This window comes from Lynx canadensis, chromosome A3 (genome assembly GCF_007474595.2).
Source record: "Lynx canadensis isolate LIC74 chromosome A3, mLynCan4.pri.v2, whole genome shotgun sequence".
NCBI lineage: Eukaryota > Metazoa > Chordata > Mammalia > Carnivora > Felidae > Lynx > Lynx canadensis.
The window spans coordinates 123,771,415-123,792,057 of NC_044305.1; the positions used below are offsets into that span (position 1 = coordinate 123,771,415).

A 20,643-nucleotide genomic window follows, 5' to 3' on the forward strand; every position below is an offset into this window, starting at 1 on the left:
ATTTGAAGTCCTGTGAGACAACCAGTTAGAATCTCCAGTGGCAGTGGGACCAATGGGTCTGAGCTTGGTAAGCAGGCTGGAGCTACAGATACCGATTTAGCACCTGCAGATAGAGGTTGTTGAGGTCAAACAGCGATTGGTGTAGGGTAAGACGTGAGGGACTAGCACAGAAATGTGGGAAATGTTAACGTGTGAAGTGAGAGGGGAACAGCAAAGGGTGAGAAGGAGTGGCCAGAGACAGAAGCACCAAGGCCGTAAAGGGTCATAGAAGCCCAGAAGTGGCCACCAGGGTGGATCGCCCCATTGGCAGCCAAAGCTGGCACTCAGGGCTCCGGTCCCCCAGAAAAGCTAGATTTTAGGGCACCCCTAAAAGGAGGACACAGTACTGAGGAAAGAACATGATATGTCAAAGAAAGCATCCTTGGAGAAATCGGGACATTGTTGAACTTTGTCGCACTTCCTAACGTGTTCAAATACATACTTGAGAGAAGGGTGGCTAAAGTCTTAATCTGACCAGAAGTGAGAAGCTCTACTAAATACTTCTGGGAGATCAAGGAAAATAATGCCTAAAAGTGGCTATTGGAGTTGGAAGCAAGACGGTGATTGGAGATGCTGATGGAAGCAATCCCAGATGCACGGTAACAGTTCAGTGAGAAGTGTTTTGAAAGGATGGAGACCACAAAGGCAGACAGGTTTCTTGACTGGGAGGTAGACAAGAAGGGGCTAGCAGGGAAAGAAAGGGGTGTGAGTGAGTGTGTGTGCCCAGGCGTGCATTCACTCAATGGGAGAGGTGACCTGGACAGGTTTCATGTGGGAAAGAAATGGAAAGAAGCCAGTATAGTAAGAGTTCCTTCTAGCCTTCTTTTCATGGGAAAAGACCTGAGTTTAGGTCCCAGTGATCATTATTTAACATCTCTGAGTCTCTGTTTTCTCTGTAAAAGAAGGCGCCTCCTGATGTCTGCTGTTGTAGGGATCACAGCTAACAAAAGTAAATGACTTGTACAATGTCTGTCATGGAAAAGTCACTGTGTTTGTTAGCCTTGCTGATGTTCATACTGTTAGTTGTTTCTGTAAATCAAATAATTTGGGGTGGGTATGGACAGAGAGGAGAGAGAAAGTAGGTTAAGGGGGCAAATATTAGCACTGAGAGAATCAGTGATGTTCACTTCAACTCATGACTTGAAGGTAACTAGGGTTTGTGCTTTCTTCACCAGTAACACGTTGCATTTGGTCTCTACCACCAAAACACAAGAGGTTCCACCTCTCACTGAGAACAGGCAGTCCTGGTCGACTTGCAAGCCTCTCTTTACTGGCCTGGACTACTGCACCTCGGGCTCTTACTCCAACGCCAGTTCCCCAGAAGCCACCTCCTACTGTCTGCTGCCCAGGGGCACCAGGTCAGAGATGATTGATGTCCCACCCAGCTTCTGCTCACCTCCTACGTTGTGGCCACCTGGCAGGAAAGGGGAAACCTGCTGTGTGTTCTAAGAGGCTGTGCCACCAGCTTTAGGGGTTTGCACCACCTTTTGATTAGTTACGATAGTGGTCCTCTGTCCCAACGCACATGAAGTGTACTTGTATTCCTACTAAACTTTGAGTGTAGGATGGAGTTTCTCCATAGGTGAGGAAGGGTGGGGCAGGAAGGTAAGCAGTCACAACCCCTAAGGAAGTCTCAGCTCAAAAATTAACAAAGTGATTCCATCACACTCCTTCAAGGGAGCTGTAGCATTGCCAGTGAGAGATATTCCTTTAAAAGCCTCTCTTTGTAGATGGTGTCCCCTTTTTCTCCCTTATGCATTAGATAATGGGATCACAGCACAGATTCCAATTTGCTCCTAATCCAATGTCCATGTTTCTGAGCCTCGAGACACGTTAGCACAACTTTTCCTGGAGCCCACTGGTGTGTTCAAAGCCCTGGCCATGCTTAAGGGCTCCTTGCCTTCAACTCTCGGCACTTCTACTTGTCCTCAGCTTTGCTAACACAACCGGCCAGCTCCGGCTCTGTTTGTCCAAACACCCTGGGGGTCTTCCCTAACCGTGGCTTTTGGAGGGACTGAAAGGGATCAGAAGGGTCATCATTAGTTAGGGACAAGAGCCAATGTTAAGGAAAATTTTTTTTTGTTGTTGAAATAGAGGCTAAATTGTTTGGGGGTCCTTAATCTCATTGCTGAAAGCTCTAACATTATGCACCATACACACTGTGACACCTTTAGGTTTGCTCTGGAACTGAAGCCCACTGGAGAAGTAGAACAGTATTCTGCCAGTGCAACCTACGAACTGCAGAGAGAGGGTGGAATCTTGGTGGACACCCTGAAGTTTGTAACTCAGACCGAAGGCGAGTATCTAGAAAAGGGCTCCCACATTTCTGCCTCAGCCTCAGGTCCAGGACTCACAAGGACAACTTATTTAATTTTAACGTAGTTAACAAATATTTACTGATGCCTGAAAAGTGTCAGGCTTGTCTACAAGCTGAGGCTGGAACAATAAACAGCGGTGATAAAGTCTCTGTCCTCATGCAGTTTACGGCAAGAAGCCAAACAAGTAAATGTTCAGAATGCCATATGGGTGCTATAGAAAAAAATAGAGCATAAAAGGGTGTAGGGAATGTCTGGGAGTGACAGGGAGGAAGAAGGATGGGGGAAGACGGTGCCATTTGAAATGACAAGGGAAAGTAGCACTGGTGAAAGAGAATAAAAAAGAGACTTGAAGGAAGTAAGGGGATAAGCCATATGGAAAGAGTGTTACAGGCTGGGGGTTAGCCAGTGCAAAGGCCCTGAGGCAGGTTGTGGCTGCCATGTTTGAGGAAAAGGAAGGAAGCTGGTATGACTGAAGCAGAGAGATCAGGGAGGAAAATGGTAGAAGATGAGGTCACAGAGAAAGGGGGAGGTAGGGCAGGGATGGTCTTGTAGGCCATGGTAAGGACATTGGCTTTTACTCTGAGTGAAATACAAAGCCACTAGAGAGTTTGCATGAATTGATTTATGTTTATATTGAGGAAAGACTTTAGGGGGACAGGGACAGAGAAACTAGTATTTAGGTTCTGGCAATAATCCAGGCCAGAGATGTTGGATTAGAGCAGTGGCAGAGGAGATCTAAGAAGTAGTTGGATTCTGGGCATATTGTGAAGATCAGGCTTCTCAGGATTTGCTGATGTGGTATTGACTGTAAGAGAAAAAATTGAGTTGGGATGACTCTTGAGTTTTTTGGCCTAAGCAACTGAAGAGTGGGGTTGCCATTTACTGAGATAGAAAAGGCTGGTGGAGGAGCAGGTCTTAGGGGATGGGGCGAACTTAAATGTTCGCTTTGGAAGATTTTGTAATGTAGAAATGGTATGTCACAAAATCAAGTGAGGAAAACAAAACCCACAGGAGGGGGGTGCATGCTGAAAAACATGTCATGTAACAATGTTACAGAAATGTAAAAAGAACACACCTGGGAGTTAAAGAAAACCTAGGAATCTCGTGACAAAGGAAGAAGTCTGGGAGAGGGGAAGGCGGGGCAGGGGTGGCAAGGAGCCAGGAAGACACAGGTGGAGGGTCACACAGAGATGTCATGTCTGCTGACTCAGAAGGACTCGAGCCTTTGTTGTTCTCTGACCACACCAAGTGTCTCCCATGTCAGGCAGGGCCTTTGCATTCCAGGTCCGTCCAGAACATGGCATAGCTCAGCCCTTCTCTTCATTCTGGTCTCTGCCCACATATCACCTTATTGCCACATATCACCATCTGCCATAAATAATGTGCTTCCTGACTGTCTGGACACCCCCCACCAGAATGTAAGCTCCATGAGGGCAAGGTCTCCCCAGTGCCAAGGGCAGTGCCAAGCACATGACAGGCAATCAATAAATATTTGCAGACTGAACAAATGCACGAACACCCGTAAAATCCTGAACTGTGTCCTCATTGAAGCACACTGAATGCTTAGCGTTTCTCTGCCTCTTCCTCCCCTTCCTTCCTAAACATAGCTTCTGAATGCACATGTCTTGATTCTCTTGTACACCCTTTCAGGTGTGAAGCAGTCTGAGGCTACTATGATGTTCAAATATAACCGGCAGAGTATGACTTTGTCTAGTGAAATCCAAATTCCAGACTTTGATGTTGACCTTGGGACAGTCCTCAGAGTTCGTGATGAATCTGCTATGGAAAAAAAGTCTTACAAGCTCACTTTGGACATCCAGAACAAGAAAATCACTGAGGTCACTCTTACCGGCCACATAAGGTATGAAGGCTCAGGGTGACCTGATTTGAAGTCTTGGTTCTTTCCTTTCTTCCTTTTGAGCTTTAAAACTGACCAAACCTGGGGTGTCCCCAGTCTGTGCTCCAAGGGGCAGATAGAGCCCTCAGCATTCTGACCCTCTGTACAATGTCCAGTTGGATCTTCCTACCATTCATTGGGCATTTACTATTCATCAGACACTGTGCTAAAGGAATTATCTCAGTTCTCATAATAAACTGCAACATAGGTCTGAGTTTCCCTGTTTAATAGATAAGAAAATGGTGCGCAGAGTTAAATAATATGGCCAAAGCAACAGAGCTAGTAAATGGTACAGCAGGATTCAAACAGGTTTTGAAACCTTGTCTTTCCCCATACCTTCCTGGAAAGTCCTGAATTTGTGCTGAAGTTGGCCTCAGAAGTTAATGAGTTTATTTGGCGGGGGGGGGGGGGGGGGGGGGGGGGGCATTCATGTATCTCCTTTTTATCACCACCAATGGTTCTTCTGTTTGATCCCATGTGTCTCTTTGGCATGGGTAGTCATTGACATCAAATGATTTTTTTTCCCAATAGCTACGACAGAAATGAAGAAGGCAAAATCAAAGGTGTTATTTCCATACCCCGTCTGCAAGCAGAAGCCAGAAGTGAAATCCTCACCCAGTGGTCTCCCACAAAACTACTCTTCCAAATGGACTCGTCTGCTACAGCTTATGGCTCAACAGTTTCCAAGAAGCTGGCATGGCGTTATGGTATGTCCTTCCTCTCCCCATGGGTACTTCCAGAGAGCATCTGGACATGGGTTAGGGGCTGACCTAGTACCACTGACAACTGTTTCATACGTGCATTTTCAGATGAAGAGAAGATTGAATTTGAATGGAACACAGGCACCAACGTGGATACCAAAAAAGCAGCTTCTAACTTCCCCCTGGATCTCTCTGATTATCCTAAAAGCTTGCATATGTATGCCAATAGTCTCTTGGATCACAGAGTTCCTCAAACAGACATGACTTTCCGGCACATGGGTTCCAAATTAATAGTTGTAAGTACAAATCAGTCAGTCAATAAATACATGGTTATAAGGACTAATTACATACTCAACCCTGAGTTAGGTGAAAGAGGGTATCCAGAGATGGATAAGGTATGCTTCCTACCCCAGAGAATTCCTGAGGAGCGAAGAAACACTCACGGGTGTTTAGTTACCCAGTTACACCAGGCTGTGTGTGATAAATCCCTAATGAATAGTACTAGGCAGAAGAGTTTACTATGCGTATAATATGAAAGGAAGCTTTAGGACCCTGGCTAGGAGTTTGGCTATGTTATATATTCTTTTTATAAAATACAGGAAGAGATCAATGACTAACAGCCAAAATTCACAATTTTCTGTGATTTGCTTTTCACCTTCAGTGCATCATCGTGCTTAATGATTGATGTGTCAAATATGGATTATCACCTAATGTTAATTGTACTTGGAGGCCCATCCACCCATACCCATTGCTCTAAAAACTTCTATTGTTTCATAGGCAACGAATACATGGCTTCAGAAGGCATCTGGGAGTCTTCCTTATGCCCAGAACTTGCAAGATCACCTCAGTGGCCTAAAAGAATTGTACCTCCAGAAAATGGGATTGCCAAACTTCCACATCCCAGAAAACCTCTTCTTGAAAAGGTAAAAAAAAAAAAAAAAAATTTCTTGAACCATGAAAAGTAAATGAAAGATTTCACTTAGCGTAACTTAGACTGTTTATAAATTTACATTTTTAAGGGAAATAATTTAAGCATCTTAAGGAGATTAATAACTGTAGCATAAGCACTGTGGCATTTTTGCATTATTGAACATGGGATCTGAATGTGAACACCAATCCAATCGGAAAGAACCTAAGGAAGTAACTGGGGGGTTCTGGTATATTCACCCAAAGAGGTTTTATTCGCTGCAACCTGGATTTGAAAGCCATCTAATTTTCCTCCGTTGTAAGTGAACTCCCTTTGTTCCGGATCAAGGTATGCTCGTAATTGGTTGTGGGGATTTGAGAGTGGCTAGAGAAATTGCTGACTTCAGGATGGCTGTGGAGCTCTTGAGGGTCAGAACAGCCCTGGAGCATTGCAGGAAGGCAGTGTCCCGAGGGGATATTCACTTTCGCAATATGGCCCCATCCTTGTGGGGAAGTCAGTTCCAAACTGCTTTGTCCACTTCTCTATTTCCAAAAATACGTGGGATGCTTTGCTTTATTTCATGACAGAAAAAAAAAAAAGAGCAGGAGCTAAAAACACTGTAGTCTTTTCTAGATTGACTATTCTCTGTATGATCTTCAGGGTTAAGAAAACAAGTGATCTGGGGGTGCCTGGGTGGCTCAGTTAGTTAAGCATCCAACTCTTGGTTTTAGCTCAGGTCATTATCTTATGGTTCATGAGTTTGAGCCCCGTATCAGGCTCCATGCTGTCAGTGCAGAACCTGCTTGGGATTCTCTCTCTCTCCCTCTCTCTCTGGCCCTCCTGCTTGTTCTCTCTCTCTCTCTCTCTCTCTCTCTCTCTCTCAAAATAAATAAAAACACTTTAAAAATGAAAAAAAAAGGGGGGCGCCTGGGTGGCGCAGTCGGTTAAGCGTCCGACTTCGGCCAGGTCACGATCTCGCGGTCCGTGAGTTCGAGCCCCGCGTCAGGCTCTGGGCTGATGGCTCAGAGCCTGGAGCCTGCTTCCGATTCTGTGTCTCCCTCTCTCTCTGCCCCTCCCCCGTTCATGCTCTGTCTCTCTCGTCCCAAAAATAAAAAAAAAAAAAAAAAAAAAAAAAAAAAAAAAAAAAAAAAAAAAAAAAAAATGAAAAAAAAAGGTAAGAAGTGATCTGTGTCACGTGGGCCTTTCCATAGTCTATGGCTGAGCAGCAAAATTAAATAGGCCAAGTAAGTGTAAAACAGCTGAAGTCTACCAAAGTCTACTAAAGAGGAAAAATTGTCAGCTTCAGACGACCCAGGACTCTCTTCTTTCACTGCTAGTATTTCTGACCAACAGTCTTCTTTGTGCTGTACAGAAGATAGGCCCGTGTGACCTTAGAAATGGACAAGGCTTATTAAGCATCCTCCCACTGAGGATTGGGGTCCCAGATAGGCAGTGCTAGTCCCTGTTGGAGTCATGCTATCAACAGTTCATTGCTTACAACATTTAAATTCTGCTCTTGTCCTTTATGATAACTTATAATAGTCCAGGAGCAGAGTACATATGCATATGCATAATACATAGTACATATACATATGTAGAAGCATAGTATTAAGAATATTACAAAGTGCTTTTAGGTATCTTGTGCCAGCTCTGTGAGGTCAGCAGAAAGGGTACTGTTAGCCTCACGACACAGATAACATCCCTGTGACTCAGGGAGTCAAAAACACAGATGTGTCATCACCACTCAGTGGAAGCTAAAACTGTAACCCCCTATCACTGCTTTCCACACCTGCACCTTCCACATATCCAGCTGCCTCATTTCAGTTTAGCAAATATGAAGTATCAAGCGTCACATGTGTGTAAGATACTAGAAGAGGTGCATTGAGAAGATAAAAACCAGTTAAGGTATCATCCTTCCTCCCAGAAGACACCATGTAGACACTGACAAATGAACAAATACGTACTAGCTATGTAGGCAGAATTGTGGCATGTTCTTTGAGACTGATGTAAAGGACTGACTCTTGGAAGGATTTTGAATGGATTTGAGTGTTTGATGAGCAGAGTGGTAAAAGGCACGATTCCGGGCACGGGAGTAGCAGGAAGAAAAGTACGGTATGGGATTGGGAATGGGGCACATACACCATTGTTTGGAAGGTCAGATGGCAGAGAACTTTGAATTCTTGATGCCTGACTGTTGCAGACATTGTCCTTATTGTTCATTTCAGTGATGGCCGGGTCAAATACACATTGAACAAGAATAGTGTGAAAATCGAGATTCCTTTGCCTTTTGGTGGCAAATCCTCCAAAGATCTAAAGATGTTAGAGGCTATTCGGACACCAGCCATCAACTTCAAGTCGGTGGAATTCTACCTGCCGTCTCAGGAATTCCAAGTCCCCACTTTTACCATTCCCAAGTCGTATCAACTGCGAGTACCTCTCTTGGGTGTTCTAGACCTCTCTACGAGTATCTACAGCAATTTGTACAACTGGTCCGCCTCCTACACTGGCGGCAACACCAGCACCAACCATTTGAGGCTTCAGACTCAGTACTACATGAAGGCTGACTCTGTGGTTGACTTGCTTTCCTACAGTGTGCAAGGTGAGCCGTGGTCGGGCTAATTCATCACAGGCTCTGGCGGGATAGCCTCCTCTGGGAAGGAAAAGACTTGGGCTTTCTTACAGATGTTTTCCTTGCTACTTGAGAGCCTATTTATTCATTCATCTAATAGAAGTATTTATTAAGCATATAATATGTACCAAGTATCCTACTAGGGCAGTAACAGAGAAAGCAGATAGCTAACCTGGCAATGAAAATTCAACGTAGGAGGTGCCATGATAGGGTATAGTGGATAAGTATAAGGCACAGAGAAGCCCTTGATAAGGGAACCCAACAAGATCTGCGGTGGTCAGGGAAGTCTTTTGCTTTCAGATTTTATGCTTGTGTTATCAATGGAGGAGACTTGTACAACTAACCCAGATCAGTGGAAGTTTATTTATTTTGGTTGGGGGGAGGGGGACTTTATTATTGAAAGACTCTGAACATAGAAATTGCTCTGGAAATTTTATTACTTAATGTAACTAATGTGTTTTAATTTTTATGTCAGGATCTGGAGAAACAACATTTGACCACAAGAATACATTCACATTGTCATATGATGGGTCTCTACACCACAAATTTCTGGATTCAAAGATGGTATTCAGCCACACAGAAAAAATTAGAAACAATCCAGTCTCAAAAAGCTTGCTAACATTTTATGCTTCTAGTGCCTGGGGTCCTCAGATGTCTGCTTCAGTACATGTGGACTCAAAAAGGAAACATCATTTGTATGTCAAGGAAGTCAAGATCGATGGGCAGCTCAGAGTCTCTTCATTCCATGCCAAAGGCACATATGATCTATCTTATCAGAAGGATTCTACCACTGGCCAGTTAAGTGGAGAGTCCAACCTGAGCTTTAACTCCTCCTACCTCCAGGGCACCAACCAGATAACAGGAAGATATGAGGATGGAATTGTCTCCTTAACCTCCACCTCGAATCTGCAAGGTGGCATCATTAAAAATACTGCTTCCCTAAAATATGAGAACTATGAGCTGACTATGAAATCTGACACAGATGGGAAGTACGAGGACTTTGCCACTTCTAACAAAATAGATCTCACCTTCTCTGGGCAAAATGCATTGCTACGTTCTGAGTATCAGGCTGATTACAAGTCATTGAGATTCTTCACCCTACTTTCTGGAACACTCAATTCCCATGGCCTTGAATTAAATGCTGATATTTTGGGCACTGACAAAAGTAATAGTGGTGTTCACAAAGCAACACTAAGGATTACCCGAGATGGAATGTCTACCAGTGCAACGAGTAACTTGAGGTATAGTCCACTGGTGCTGGAGAATGAGCTGAATGCAGCACTTGGCCCCTCTGGAGCATCTGTGAGACTAACAACAAATGGCCGCTTCAGGGAACACAATGCAAAATTCAGCCTAGATGGAAAAGCTGCCCTCACAGAGGTGTCCTTGGGAAGTGTTTATCAGGCCATGATTTTGGGTCTTGACAGCAAAAATATCTTTAACTTCAAAATCAGCCAGGAGGGACTTAAGCTTTCAAATGACATGATGGGCTCTTATGCTGAAATGAAGCTTGACCACACAAACAACCTGAACATCGCAGGGTTGTCACTGGACTTCTCTTCAAAACTTGACAACATTTATAGCTCTGACAAGTTTTATAAGCAAAATTTTAACTTACAGCTACAGCCCTATTCTCTTGTAACTACTTTAAACAATGACCTGAAATTCAGCGCTCTGGATCTAACCAACAGTGGGAAATTACGACTAGAGCCCCTGAAGCTGAATGTGGGTGGGAACATAAAAGGAGTCTACCAAAATAATGAAATAAAACACATCTACACCATTTCTTATGCTGACTTATCCACAAGTTATAAGACAGACACCGTAGCTAAGGTGCAGGGTACAGAGTTCAGCCATCGGCTCAACACAAACATCGCTGGGCTGGCTTCAGCCATTGACATCAGCACAAACTACAATTCTGACTCACTCCATTTCAGCAACGTTTTTCACTCTGCAATGGCGCCATTTACAATGACCATCGACGCACATACAAATGGCAATGGAAAACTGAGTTTCTGGGGAGAGCATACTGGTCAGCTGTATAGCAAATTCCTGTTGAAAGCAGAACCTCTGGCCCTTACTGTCTCTCATGATTACAAAGGATCCACAAATCACCATCTTCCATTGAAGAGCAGCATCAGTGCTTCTCTTGATCACAAAGTCAGTGCCCTGCTCACTCCGGCTGAGCAGACAGCCACCTGGAAACTCAAGACCCAGCTGAACAGAAATGAATACAGCCAGGACTTCGATGCTTACAATACGAAAGACAAAGTTGGTGTGGAGCTTAGAGGACAAGCCCTGGCTGACTTTGCCATGCTAGACTTCTCAATTCAAGTGCCGTTTTTCCTCAGTGAACCCACCAACATAATCGATGCTTTAGGGATGAGGGATGCTACTGACCAGCCTCAGGAATTCACTGTTGTTGCTTTTGTAAAATATGATAAGAATCAAGATGTTCACACCATCAACCTCCCATTCTTTAAAATCTTGCCAGAATATTTTGAGAAGAAACGAATGGTCATTATAATGGCACTGGAAACCATACAGAGAGAATTGAAAGCCATCAATATTGATCAATTTATGACGAAATACAGAGAAGCCTTGGACAAACTCCCACAGCAAGTTAATGATTATCTGAATGCATTCAACTGGGAGAGTCAAGTTGCGAGTGCCAAGGAAAAACTAAGTGCTTTCACAAAAAATTACAGAATGACAGAAAATGATCTACAAATTGCATTGAACAATACCAAAATCAACCTCAATGAAAAACTATCTCAACTACAAACATATGTGATACAATTTGATCAGTATATTAAAGATAATTATGATTTACATGATTTTAAAACAGCTATTGCTGAGATTATTGATCAAATCATTGAAAAATTAAAAACTCTTGATGAACATTACCATATCCATGAAAATTTAGTAAAAACAATCCATGATGTATATTTGTTTATTGAAAAGATTGATTTTAACAGAATTGGAAGTAGTCCTGCATCTTGGATTCAAAATGCGGATACTAGGTATCAAATCAGAATCCAGATGCAAGAAAAATTGCAACAGCTCAAGACACAGATTCAGAATGTAGACATGCGGCACCTTGCTGAACAGTTAAAACAACAAGTTGAGGCTATGGATGTTAGAGTTCTTTTACATAAGTTGAGAACTACAATTCCATTTCAAAGAGTAAAAGAAATTATTGAGCACATCAAATACTATGTTATCCATCTCATGGAAGATTTTGTAGTAGTTGACAAAATCAGTGCTTTTGGAGCCAAGGTCCATAAGTTAATTAAGATGTATAAAATAGACCAACACATCCAGGTTTTAATGGATACATCAGTACAGTTGGCCCATAAATATCAGTTGAAGGAGACTGTTGAGAAGCTAAGTAATGTCTTACAACAAGTTAACATAAAAGATCACTTTCAGAAATTGGTTAGGCTTACTGATGATGCTATCAAGCAACTTAAAGCACTGTCTTTTAAAAAAATCATTGAAGAAGTAAACAGATTCCTTGACATGTTGATAAAGAAATTAAGGTCATTTGATTATCACCAGTTTGTAGATGAAACCAATAACAAAATCCGCGAAGTGACTCAGAGAATCAATGGTGAAATCCAGGCCCTGGCACTTTCAGAGAAAGCTATAGCACTAACACTGTTTGTGGAGGACATCAAGGCCATGGTCTCAGTCCATTTGGAAAACACAAAGGACATCCAAATAACCTTATTCTTTGATTGGTTACAGGAGGCTTTAAGTGCAGTATTTTTAACTTCCATGAAAGCCAAATTCCAAGAGACTCTGGAAGATATACGAGACAGAGTGTATCAAATGGACATTCGGCAGGAAGTTCAGCGATACCTGTCCCTGGTTGGCCAGGTTTACAGTACACTTGTCACTTATATTTCTGATTGGTGGAGTCTCGCTGCTAAGAACCTTACTGACTTTGCAGAACAGTATTCTCTCCAAGACTGGGCTGGAAACCTGAAAGCATTGGTAGAACGAGGGTTCACTATTCCTGAAATCCAGACCATCTTTGGGACCATCCCTGCCTTTGAAGTCAGTGTCCGTGCTCTTCAGGAAGCTACATATCAGACTCCTGACATCATAGTCCCCCTGACAGATTTGAAGATTCCATCAGTTCAGATCAACTTCAAAAGTTTGAAAGATATAAAAATCCCATCCAGGTTTGCCACACCAGAGTTTACTGTCCTTAATACATTCCATGTTCCTTCTTTTACCATTGACTTGGTAGAAATAAAAGTTAAGATCATCAGAACCATTGACCAAATGCTGTCCAGTGAGCTGCAGTGGCCAGTTCCGGAAATATACCTGAGGGACCTGAAGGGGTTGGACACCATTCTTGCTGGAATCACTGTGCCAGACTTCTATTTTCCAGAAATTGCAATTCCAGAATTCATAATCCCAAATCTTGATTTAAAAAATTATCAAATTCCTGACCTTCACATACCAGAATTTCAGCTTCCCCACCTGTCACACACAGTTGAAGTCCCTTCTTTTGGCAAGCTGCATGGCATTTTGAAAATCCAATCTCCCCTTTTCATATTAGACGCAAATGCCAACATTCAGAATGCAACTACTTCAGGGAACAAGGCGGAGATCGCAGCTTCCATCACTGCCAAAGGAGAGTCCAAATTAGAAGTTCTCAATTTTGATTTTCAAGCCAATGGACAGCTTTCAGACTCTAATATTAATCCACTGGTTATGAAGCAATCCATGAGGTTCTCCAGCAAGTACATAAAAACAGAGCATGAGAGTGAAGTGCTGTTTTTTGGAAATGCTGTTGAGGGAAAATCAAATACAGTGGCGGGTTTACACACAGAAAAAAATATGCTGGAATTTAGTAATGGTGTGCTTGTCAGGATAAACAATCAGCTTACTTTGGACAGCAACACAAAGTACTTCCACAAATTGAACATCCCCAAATTGGACTTCTCCAGCCAGGCTGAGCTGCGTAATGAAATCAAAACCCTGTTGGAAGCTGGACACGTAGCATGGACTTCTTCTGGAATAGGGTCATGGAAATGGGCCCACCAGACATTCTCAGATGAAGGAGCACATGAATCACAAGTTAGCTTTACTGTGGAAGGACCCATCACATCCTTTGGATTGTCTAATAAGATCAGTAGCAAGCATCTAAGACTAAGCCAAAACTTGGTTTATGAATCTGGCTTCCTCGACTTTTCTAAATTTGAAATCCAGTCACAGGTTGAATCCCAGTATGTGGGCCGCAGTGTTCTAGCTGCTAAAGGCACAGCATTGCTTGGAGAAAGGAAGGCAGAGATAACTGGTAACCATGACGCTCATTTAAATGGAAAAGTTATTGGAACTTTGAAAAATTCTCTTTTCTTTACAGCACAGCCATTTGAGATTACTGCATCCACAAACAATGAAGGGAATTTGAAAGTTAGTTTTCCATTAAAATTGATAGGGAAGGTAGACTTCCTGAATAATTATGCACTGTTTTTGAGTCCTAGTGCCCAGCAAGCAAGCTGGCAAGCAAGTGCCAGGTTCAATCAGTATAAGTACCATCAAAACTTCTCTGCTGGAAACAATGAGAACAGCATTGAGGCCCACGTAGGAATAAATGGAGAAGCCAATCTGGATTTTCTGAACATTCCTCTAACAATTCCTGAAATGACTCTACCTTACACAGTGCTCACAACTCCTCAGGTGAAAGATTTCTCCTTATGGGAAAAAACCGGCTTGAAGGAATTCTTGAAGACAACAAAGCAATCGTTTGATTTAAGTGTAAAGGCTCAGTATAAGAAAAACAAAGACAAGCATTCCATCCCAATCCCTTTTTATGTAAAAGATTTCCAGGCAGTGAGTACCCCAAACAATATTTTAATTCCAGCCATGGGCAATATTACCTATGACTTTTCCTTTAAGTCAAGTGTCATCACACTGAATGCCAATGCTGGACTTTATAACCAGTCAGATTGTTGCTCATTTTGTTACCTTCCTCTCTTCCGTCACTGACACACTGGAGTACAAATTAGAGGGCACCTCAAGTTTGACAAGGAAAAGAGGCTTAAAGCTAGCCACAGCTTTGTCTCTGAGTAATAAATTCATGGAAGGCAATCATGACAGTACTATTAGTCTGACCAAGAAAAGCATGGAAGCATCAGTGACAACATCTGCAAAAGTCCAAATTCCCATTTTGAAAATGAATTTCAAACAAGAACTTAATGGAAATACCAAGTCAAAGCCTACTATGTCTTCATCCATTGAGTTAACATATGATTTCAATTCTCCCAAACTTTACTCTACTGCTACTGGGGCAGTTGACCACAAGTTCATTTTAGAAAGCCTTACCTCTTACTTTTCTGTTGAGTCATCTACCAAAGGAGATATCAAGGGTTCAGTCCTTTCACGGGAATATTCAGGAACTATTGCCAGTGAGGCCAGCACTTATTTGAATTCCAAGAGTACTAGGTCTTTAGTGAAGCTGCAAGGGGCTTCCAAAGTCGATGGTATCTGGAACCTTGAAGTAAAAGAAAATTTTGCTGGAGAAGCCACTATCCGACGCATCTATGCCATCTGGGAACACAATACGAAAAACCATTTACAGCTAGAGGGCTTCTTTTTAACATCTGGAGAGCATACAAGCAAAGCCACCCTGGAACTCTCCCCATGGAAAATGTCAGCCCTTGTTCAGGTCCGTGCAAGTCAGCCCAATTCCCTCCTTGATATCAATTACCTTGGCCAGGATGTGTCCCTGAATGCTAACTCTGAGCATCAGAAGGTCAGCTGGAAAAGTGAGGTCCAGGTTCATTCTGGGTTTTTCCAGAACAATGTACAGCTTTCCAGTGACCAAGAAGAAGCACGCCTTGACATTGCAAGTTCCTTAAAAGTGTCTCTGTGGTTCCTCAAAGACATGCCCTACAGTTTATGACAAGAGCTTATGGGACCTCCTAAAGCTAGATGTAACCACCAGCATTGATAGAAAACAGTATCTTCATGCTTCGACTTCTCTCGTGTACACCAAAAACCCCAATGGCTATCATTTCTCTGTCCCTGTGCAAGAATTGGCTGATAAATTCATTGTTCCCAGACTGAAATTAAATGGCCTAAGTTCGGGTCTTGTCATACCTACATTCCAAGTCCCATTTACTGATCTTCAGGTTCCATCCTACACATTTGATTTCAGTGAAATAAAAATCTACAAGAAGCTAAGCACTTTGCCATTTGCCCTCAGTATACCAACACTACCCAAAGTGAAATTCCCCAAAGTTGATGTGTTAACAAAATATTCTGAACCAGAAGATGCCTCAGTTCCCTTTTTTGAAATAACTATACCTGCATCTCAGTTAACTGTGTCCCAATTCACCCTTCCAAAAAGTATTTCAGTTGGCAGTGCTGTTGAGTATCTAAATGAGGTGGCCAGCAAGATTGCAGACTTTGAGTTGCCAGCTATTACCATGCCTGAGCAGACTATTGAGATTCCTTCCATCAAGTTCTCTGTACCTGCTGGAATTTTCATACCCTCCTTTGGAGCACTGACTGCACATTTTGGAGTGGCCTCTCCCCTGTATAATGCTACTTGGAGCACTGGTTTGAAAAACAAAGTAGAATACGTTGAAACATTCCTGAATTCCACGTGCAGTTCAACCATTCAGTTCCTGGAATATGATCTAAATGGTAAGAAAATGTCCTGACTCCTCTTCTAGATGCTATATATTTGCAATGAGAGTTGTGAATAAATAAGAACATACTGTATATGACCGGAAGCACAATTATTCTCCATAGCAAAATTTTAAAAAGAGAGAAAGATACATACTCCACATGTAAAAACCACCCTGTAGAAAACCTACTGGCATTCAAGGGGAATAGATTCAAAGAAAGTATATTTTTTTCTATGATGATTTTTTAGGACCAATAATATCTCCTTCTATTTTTTTCTTAAATGTGGGCTGCATGTTTCAAATATGTAAAGCATATAGTTAAGATAGAATTCTCCTGGCTTTTACAATGAAAATACTTATGTCCTGCGGTTACTAATCTAACGAAATATAACATCTCTCCTCTACAGTTGTGGGAACACACAAAATTGAAGATGGTGTGTTATTCTATAGGACAAAGGGAACATTCGCACACCATGACATCAGTGCGGAATATAAAGAAGATAACAAATATCGAGGACTTTGGTATGGAACTTTTGTGGAAATCTCATGCCTTTTCAAATCATTCTGATTTTTTCCATGTCCATACCCCTTTCATGATGGCGCATCTGCTTTTCTCCTTTCAGGGACTGGAAAGAAGACATTCGTCTTGACATCACCAGCCCAACATTCACTGATGTCCATCTGCACTACCAACTAAATAAGAATAGCCTCTCCTCCTCATTGTCCTCCCCAGCCATAGGCACTGTGGCCTTGGACTTGGAAGGCAATAACAATACCTTAAAATGGAACTTGTACTACCACCCTCAGGTGAGTCCCATCTAATGGATTACTCACCCCAAGAGTGAGTAGAGAATTTGGGCAGATCAGAAAGCCTCTCCAGGCTTTCCCAAAGTAGATGAAACCAAGCAATGAGCAGGTTCAAATTTTTCTCTGAGAAACTATTCTCCAGAATGTATTACAATGATTTTATTGATTATAATTAGATGCACACACAATCCTATTTCCACAATTATTTTATTAGTTTTCGGCAAACTTATAAAGATGAGGTTATGGAGCACCTGGATGGCTCTGTCAGTTAAGCATCCAACTTTGGCTTAAGTCACGATCTTGTGGTTAGTAAGTTTGAGCCTCGCATCAGGCTCTGTGCTGACAGCAGGCCTGAAGCCTACTTCAGATTCTGTGTCTCCCTCTCTCTCTGCCCCTCTCCTGCTCGCATTGTGTGTGTGTCTCTCTCAAAAATAAATAAACATTAAATTAAAAAAAAAAGAAAGATGAGGTTATGTCTCATCACCTAAATCATGAGCAAAGTCTGCCATGTGCTGAATACATTTTTCAAATAGTGGTTTCCAAAGTATTTGAGGCTTCAGAATTCTTCCCCACAATAGAAGTGTTAGTTGAGATATGCCAAATTTCTCTGATATACTCTACAAGCTCTGCTGGGCCAAATCAAAGATGCTATTAGTAAAGAAGAAGCAATCAGGTTCTACTGCTAAAGTTTGTCATAAGTTTGGAGAATGAATGGCTCCTGATACTGGTATTCTAGGGCTCTGCTAGATAAGCTCTGGGATTTTTCCTTTTTTCTACTTCTCCTGTCTCTTTCTCAACTTTTTCCTCCTCTTCCCCCTTCCCCTCCTCCTCCTTTCCCTTTTCCTCCTTTTCCTCCCCTCCCTCCTCCTCCTTTTATAATCTTCAGTTCTAAGAAAGCCTTAATGTTAAGTGTTACTCTGTAAATGCCATTCATAATTTTATTCTTTTTGAGGCATACGATAAAGAGGAATTAACAGCAGTGAACTTGTTTAACCATAAGACAAACACATGAACTGACGTATTAAAGATAAACCCCCTTCAGAATATGAAAGATCCTCTGATCTTTATTTTTAACTGCTAATGAAGTTTCACTATAGTATATTATGTAATCAGGATAATTGAAAACATCTTCTTATCATCCTTTTTTTTCTGGTTTTAGTCCTCTCTGGATAAAAAACTCAACATATTCAAAACTGAGTGGAGGTACCAGGAATCTGATGATAAAAGTCAGATCAAAGTCAGCTGGGAAGAAGAGGCAGTGTCTGAACTACTAAGCTCTCTCAAAGACAATGTGCCCAAGGCCACCGGGGTCCTTTATGACTATGCCAACAAGTATCACCAGGAGTACACAGGACTCAATCTGAGAGATGCTTCTTTAAAATTGAGAAGAAGTCTGCAGAACAGTGCTGAGTGGGCCTATCAAAGCACCATGAGGCAGACTGATGAGGTAGATATGGGGCTCCAGAGGGTAGCCAGGGCCACCACTAGAACCTACCAGCAGTGGAAGGACAAGGCCCAGGATCTGTACCATGAACTGTTGGCTCAGGAGGGCCAAGCTGATTTCCAGGGACTTCAGAATAAGGTGTTTGACAGATTAATGGGAGTCACTCAGGAATACAAAAACAAAGTCAGTCATCATGTTGACTCATTGATTGACTTCCTAAAGTTCACCAGATTCCAGCTCCCAGGAAAAGCCGGGACATACTCTAGAGATGAACTCTTCACTATGGTCATGAGGGAAGTAGGGCAGGTGCTGTCACAGGTATATTCAAAAATCCATAGTGGGTTAGAAATACTGTTTTCCTATTTCCAAGACCTGATGGAGAAATCTGAGCTAATCAAGGATGTAGAGATTAAATTTCCTTTTAATTCAGAGAGCTATAAACTAAGAGATGTTGTCTTGGAGTTTGGGAACCTGTTGAAATCTTTATCACAAAAGATCCAGGATGCACTTAATAACCTTCAGTCTATCAAGACTACAGAGATGCTAAGTCATCTTCAGAGATATTTAGAAAGAGCTTTCCAAGAGATAGAAGAAGAAATTCAACGCTTAAAGGGAAAGAAATTTACTTATCTCATTAATGATATTCAACACGTGATCAATAGAATCTTCAAAAAATATATTCCAACTGCTTTTACATTCCTGAAAATTAACTTTGACAAGTTTAATGAACTTGTCCAAAACCAACTCCAGGAAGCTTCTCAACAGTTACAACAGCTCCATCAGCTCATAAAGGATCTTCACAAAGAATATGTTGATCCAACTGTGGTCAGCTGGACATCAAGGTATTATGAACTTGAAGAAAAGATCATCAGCTTGATCAAGAACCTAGTGGATGTCCTTATGGACTTCCATTCCAAATACACTATCAGTACTGCTGGTTTGATTTCCCAACTCTCAAATCAAGTTGAGCAGTTTTTGCAGAAAGATATCCAGGAATACCTCAGCATCCTTACTGATGCAGATGGAAAAGGGAAAGAGAAGATTGCAGAGCTTTCTACCAGTGCTCAGGAAATAATTAAAAGCCAGGCCACTGCAATGAAGGAAATCATTTCTGATTACCACCAGCAGTTCAGATATAAACTACAGGATTTTTCAGACCAACTCTCTGATTACTATGAAAAATTCATTACTGAGTCCAAAAGATTGATTGACCTGTCCACTCAAACATACCACATGTTTCTGAGATATATCACTGAATTGCTGAAAGAGCTACAATCGGCCACAGTCAATAACATGATCCCCTCCATAAAGGTTTCTCCAGGAGAATTTACTATCACCTTTTAATTTCTTATGCAATTCTCATTTATTCTTCCATTCCTATTAAACTTTAATATAGTAGGGGGAAAACTCAAACTGTATGTATTAATATAACTATACAGTGAGCCAGCCTCGTGGCAAGCAGCTGACTATAAGCAGAAGCACACATGAACTGGGTCTGCATTGAAGCTGGCGTCAGATCGCTAAAGGTCTCTGAACTCTGGGAAATAACTTTTTTTTGCAAGTTAAAGAAAATCAGTATCTGAGTTGTTTTACTAAACTTGGGGGAGGGAAAACAAATAAATGAACTCTTTATTGTGTATCATAGCACTCAATTTGGCTCAATCATATTGAAAGATAGCAAATGTCTGGCATTTCAAAACCTGTCAAAGAATACATACTGAGTTTAGAGTAATAGAATAAAAGGGGAAGGGAGAATTTGAGGAGAGAAATATTTTGCCACCTAAAAAATAAAAAGGTAACTGATATCAGGAATTGTATTTGCCAACTGAAAAGGAAAACTATTTGCAAAACTTTCACATAATTTGATCCCAAGAAGCATCTCATTTGTCTTCATGTGCCGCACAGTCTTCCTCACCCACAGTCTGCTCTTTCCAGGCAAGGCTCTCTGCTAGGCTGAGATCAACCAACAGGCTTTTTATTTCACTTAGCCTGCCAGAAATTGAGAAAGGATGACTAGGAAGTCCTGGCCCCCAGGGCTTCATGATAATAGGGACCTCAGATGTCTCCCTGCAGCTTAGCCAGGATCCATTCAAGGCACAGAAAGTAAGTGTGGAAAAGGGGGCATGGGGATATGTACTCCTAACATTTCTGGGATCAAGCATACATTTATGTTCTTGAATTTCCTCATTTCTCCACATTTAATATCTAACAATCCAAAGTATAATCAAAACCCAAGGATTTCTCCTGCC

The 20,643-nt window shown here is 41.9% G+C and overlaps 1 protein-coding gene across 1 annotated transcript in view; it reads left to right on the forward strand.

Moving 5' to 3' along the window:
* Nucleotides 1-20,041, forward strand: part of APOB (apolipoprotein B) — a 38,654-nt gene extending 18,613 nt beyond the window's left edge. Inside the window, 13 exon segments of the mRNA XM_030311575.1 lie at nt 1,215-1,397; nt 2,214-2,335; nt 4,008-4,218; nt 4,786-4,961; nt 5,064-5,251; nt 5,733-5,878; nt 8,088-8,461; nt 8,967-14,457; nt 14,459-15,400; nt 15,402-16,159; nt 16,551-16,665; nt 16,767-16,950; nt 18,110-20,041. Of these exon segments, the coding sequence (XP_030167435.1) occupies nt 1,215-1,397; nt 2,214-2,335; nt 4,008-4,218; nt 4,786-4,961; nt 5,064-5,251; nt 5,733-5,878; nt 8,088-8,461; nt 8,967-14,457; nt 14,459-15,400; nt 15,402-16,159; nt 16,551-16,665; nt 16,767-16,950; nt 18,110-19,738 (10,519 nt within the window). The 3' untranslated portion in view covers nt 19,739-20,041.
* Nucleotides 20,042-20,643: the final 602 nt, after the last annotated feature.